General features: G+C 36.3%; 1 protein-coding gene across 5 annotated transcripts; it reads left to right on the forward strand.

The window, feature by feature from the left end:
* On the forward strand, positions 1-4690 carry LOC113227457. 5 transcript variants are annotated; one of them, XM_026460390.1, is made up of 4 exons: positions 1-83; positions 1693-1820; positions 2520-3551; positions 4243-4690. In XM_026460390.1, the coding sequence occupies exons 2-4, from the start codon at positions 1704-1706 to the stop codon at positions 4369-4371; spliced, it is 1278 nt and encodes a 425-aa protein (XP_026316175.1). In that variant the 5' UTR covers positions 1-83; positions 1693-1703; the 3' UTR covers positions 4372-4690. The 5 variants fall into 5 exon arrangements, with proteins under 5 accessions (XP_026316175.1, XP_026316176.1, XP_026316171.1 ...); XM_026460391.1 differs by lacking the exon at positions 1-83 and adding an exon at positions 702-811; XM_026460386.1 differs by lacking the exon at positions 1-83 and adding an exon at positions 1024-1176.
* Positions 4691-4838: the final 148 nt, after the last annotated feature.

Consider the following 4838-nt stretch of genomic DNA (forward strand, 5'->3'; position numbering starts at 1 on the left):
AATTCTACTATCTTTCTATTTCTAATTTGTGGCACAAACCACACAAACCACTAATATTCAGTGTCGTGTTTAATATTGTATAGGTAAGGTTTATATTTTTGTAAGTATGGCCTTATTGCGTACCAGTACTTATGTATTTAAAAAACTTTTACATTTTGTTGTACTCCTTGTTGAAAGTTGATTTCACTCTTTTTAGAATTTGGTATGCCCAAAAACGGCATTTTGCTTAGGTACTATAAAATAACAGCTACAATATTTTAAAAGTGTAGTTAAATAAGGTTAAAAATTAACTTAAGTTTTAACAAAACTAAACGAAAACCCATCAAAGAAAGAAAACATGCATGCGTTTTGTTATAGCAGCAGACAAAGCCGTTTGCGTTTTGTTACGTTTCGTCTGCGTTTCGTTACCGCGCACCGCCATTATGTACAATATATAATGTGACACGTTAATCTTCTTCTTTTAAATGTTATGGCCCCATCGAAATAATCAATGATTTTGCCAATGTCAAGTAAAAATAACTATGTACGGTAGTTTTAATATTATTATAAAATTTATACAAAAAAAATGGCGATTTCGCCAATGTCCTGTGAGTTATTGTGACACGTTATGTTAATTTCATTTAACTAACACATTGTCAAGGTCACACGTGTCTGTCAACCTATATAAATATCAGATAAATATCTATTCAATAATATAATAACTACCTAGCAATTTGTAAAATGATAGCAGTGATTTCAAAACACTAATATAAACACACACATTCAAATTTATCAGAACAAGTGAAAATAATCAGAGGTTTTTGATAAGTAGGTAAGTAGTTATTTAACAGAGATAAGTAAATATTTATTTATCTATTTAATTTGTCCTTTAATCGTTTTCGTTGTCTCTTTCAAATAATCAGTGCAAAAAAATCGAAACAAGTTAAATTAATCAGAGACAAGAGATTTTTGATAGCCTACCTATTAGAAATCTCTGTCTCCTGTCTCTACGTACTAATAATGTAATCTGCTATGCTTACCCACTCAAGCGCTTCTTCCTCCGTTCAGGAGATATAGCCCCTGCGCACACTTACCCACAAGTATTTGTATACTTACATATGACTAGGAAAACTCTGAAAAGTGCTATTTTGGTGCGAATAAAAATGCCATGTTTAAGTACCTATCCCTCAAATACGCGTGCGTATTTCGACGTAATGTTTTCCTTGTTTTTATCAAGTTTCTTGTGCCGATTTTTTGTTTATCTATAGTTCTATGCAAATGGCAAAATGTGCCTCATTCATATCCACTTTGAAAGGCTCAAAAAACTTACATGTTTCAGAGATGCCGCATATATTTTAGTAGCAGTAGAGCTCCTTGTGAAAGAGTTTGTCCAGGGAAGTACTGCCACCTTACCTATTTCTGCCACCATCCACCAAGCAATAATGTCAGTATTACCTACTGCGTTCCGGTTTTTGAAGGATAAGGGTGCTGGTGAAATTACAGGCACATGGGACTCGTCAACTTAGTGCCCCTCAGATCTTTGCGATTTAAAGCTCTGAGTGGCACTGCAACTGTTATGAAGAGGCGTGTAGCTCGCCATTAGGCGCACGACTTGTTCGTCCTGTCACTCAATAGGTATTAAATCAATGTTAATCTTCACATTATGCAAAATTTATCTCAACATTCATTAATTTAATTTGTGCATTGTTTCAGTTAAATGCACAATGTCTGACGACTCCTACACAACTCTTGTTTATGAATGTCCTGCATTGACCAATGAGAGACTTTCCGATGCTCTCACCAAGTGGTTTGGAGAAAATGTCACCTTCACCCATTGGGAGGTAAGTCTATTGATTCAATTGCTTGTGAAATTGTGACTAAATAAACGAAAGCATTTGAAAATAATCCTAGTGTTGACAGGAGAGGAAGCTTTTTCACCAAAATTCCGTCACATGACTACCACACTGCCCAAATCTAGCTTATCAACTTTTGAATATATTAATTATATTTATACGCATATCTAATTAAGTAAAGTAGTTTAAGGTTTTTATTTCTACTTAGCATGACTTCTACAGGATTGAAGGTATTGACACTATTTGGTTGGTAAAAATTACACAAAATAAAAATATTTCATCCGAAGAATGTTTAATATTGCTTGGGCAATCTACGTCTACCATCATTCGTCATTTTAGTCGAAAAACGAGGAAGAAGTGCAAGGAAGGATATCCCGAGCCGGGGGTATAAACGTTCCCATGGAGGGATCCGTAGCTTCGAACGCTTGAATTTATATACATAGTGAAATTTCTATTTTCGACAATGTTCTTTGTTTCGCAAAAGTTTCGGGCAAAAACCTTCATGCCAAAAAAATATCATCTTACAAATTACCTCAAACACAGCAAAATTTAGCTATACCATTCACGTTGTGCGTGAGACGGCAAAATTCAAGAAGCTAATGCTGTCCTACAGAGCAAAACCACAACTTAATACACTGTGTACTTGATTTCTAATACATTTAACAAAACATCTTATTTAATTTCCAGAACATCGGCGGATTAGGAAAGGGCAATTTCTACATAAGCGAGTTAATGCAAATAATAGTATATGGGAAGAATCAAAATGGTGAATCCAAGTCCGTCGACGTTATGGTTAGAAACATTCCCAAGAGCATTGCAAGTCGTCTCACGTTTAGAAGTAATGAATTCTTCAGAAACGAAATTAATTTCTATGAAATTGTTCTACCTGCTTTACTAAAATTCCAAGCGAGTAAAAACGTCACTGAACCTTTTACGAACTACGTGAAATTGTTCTTCAGCTACTCCGATGGTACAAACGATGTTTTATGCCTTGAAGATGCAGGTATGTTGGGTTTCGTAAACCCAACAAGAGACGAACCTATAGACATTGAACATTGCAGACTAACTTTCAAAACCTTAGCACAATTTCATGCTATATCCATTGCAATGAAAGAACAGAAACCTCAAGAGTTTGATGCACTAAGAAATGCTATATTTGAAACCTACTTTGATGATAGACTGTGGGATTGGTATGAACGTTTTTGGGAAATGATATTTGCAGTAGCTATTGATGCTGTTGAGAAAGAATATCCAAACACTCATTACGTAGAAGTAATACGAGAATTGTCTGATAAAAAGCACTACAAGGACATGGTCAAAGCGACAAAAACGTATAAGACCGGTGTCATTTCACAAGGTGATCGTTGGACAAGTAATTTTCTTTATGATTACGAAAATTGTGAACTAGTAGATTCGAAGTTGCTTGATTTTCAAGCAAGTCGGTGTGCGAGCCCTGTATTAGATATTTCATGTGTTATTTATTCTTACATGACTCAAGAATTTAGATTGAAACATTATGACGACTTACTGAAGTATTACTACGAAGTATTAGCCCGTCAAGTTAAGGAGATGGGAACTGATCCAGAGAAAGTATATTCTTTGGAAACGTTTATGGATGAAGTCAAGAAGTTTTCTTATTTTGGACTAATTTACAGTTTTGAGGGGATGCCCGCTATCCTTTTGGAATGTACTGATGATGCTTTCGAAATGGATGTAGAGGTACCTTATATTTTGTCTATAATTTTTCTGTTAATTTTGCAGTGGCGTTGATAATAAGGCCATTTGTCGTCGCATCACAAGCACAAATGCAGATGCATTCTCGTTTTTATGGGCCACGTGAATGACGTGAGACGAATTCTAACGCAATTTAGGACTGTTACTGAACCGCATGACTAGATACCGTTAGGACCTGAACAGTGCAACGCGGACGAGCGGGTGCAGTGTGTTACGGATGAATTGAATGCTCTCCGCAACCGCGTCGCATAGCCCCGAATTTGCTTAATATAGGCACAATACATTTCATAAATTAGGTTATCCGCATCGCACTGGCGGGCTACTTTTTTTCTCTGCTAGGGGCCTAAATTTTCAAATTATGTTTTAATTTTGTAAGGAAAGCAATTATTAATTTGGCCATTGGTCACTAAAATTACGGTCGTTTTCAGAAAAAAGTTACTCGTGTTAAGTATAATCTATTCAGTAGATATCTATGTAAATGTTTCCATATTCTCAGCTCTAATGCTGTGTTACTTTAGAACATTTGTCTTTAAAATATGTGGTGATTTTTTCTTTATTTCTTAGTCTCCAAACTTGGTCCGCACCTGTTTGGGGAGACATCATATGTTTTCAAAGATTTTTATGATTTTACAAATTAGCATCGATGGCGACTAAATAAACCTTAATTTTATTTCAGGGTGACCAAAAAATGAACATTGCGGACGTATGGAAAGTAAAACCGTTCACAACAAAAGAGGACAGGCTGCGTGTGGCCAATAATTTGGTATTTGGTGTTGACAGGGGATACGTACCTATAAGTAATTAACGTACATAAATTTTATGCTAGCAACACGTGGAACAGCTACCGTTGCATAGCGCGGCCGGTGCAGGAATTTCGCCATAGTGTACGTTCATTTACTTCTATTTCATATTGTGTCAGGTGTCAAGCCCTCTAATGAATGTAATTTCTTGTAAAGTGAGTGCTCTAATCCGACAGAAAATCGGCATGTGGGGTTCTCTATGGGTATGTATCTACCATGGCGGACTGCCATGCAGAGATCCTGGGTTCGATTCCCAGGCCAGGGGAAATATGTGTATGGCCTACATTTATTTCTCTCGTGAGTTTGGGTGTAATTTGTGGTTGTCTATGTGTGTGTCCATGGCACCCGCGACATAGGGTTTCCCTAGTGCGGAGCTATGTTGAGTGTATGCGTTATTATTATTATTATGGGTGGTTGATCATAATTTGCGGTCAAAATTTATTTTTTGCCTTTTTTCAATATGGCTGCCATA

Source organism: Hyposmocoma kahamanoa, unplaced genomic scaffold, assembly GCF_003589595.1.
Source record: "Hyposmocoma kahamanoa isolate Upper Pololo Valley unplaced genomic scaffold, ASM358959v1 210, whole genome shotgun sequence".
NCBI classification, from domain to species: Eukaryota; Metazoa; Arthropoda; class Insecta; order Lepidoptera; family Cosmopterigidae; genus Hyposmocoma; species Hyposmocoma kahamanoa.

Bases quoted from the DNA above. Each gene is read 5' to 3' on its own strand.
- LOC113227457 (XM_026460386.1), top strand. From the start codon at position 1,098: ATGACTAGGAAAACTCTGAAAAGTGCTATTTTGGTGCGAATAAAAATG. The intron at 1,177-1,692 runs GTGCGTATTTCG...GCATTGTTTCAG, and splicing joins TACCTATCCCTCAAATACGC to TTAAATGCACAATGTCTGAC. The intron at 1,821-2,519 runs GTAAGTCTATTG...TTTAATTTCCAG, and splicing joins TCACCTTCACCCATTGGGAG to AACATCGGCGGATTAGGAAA.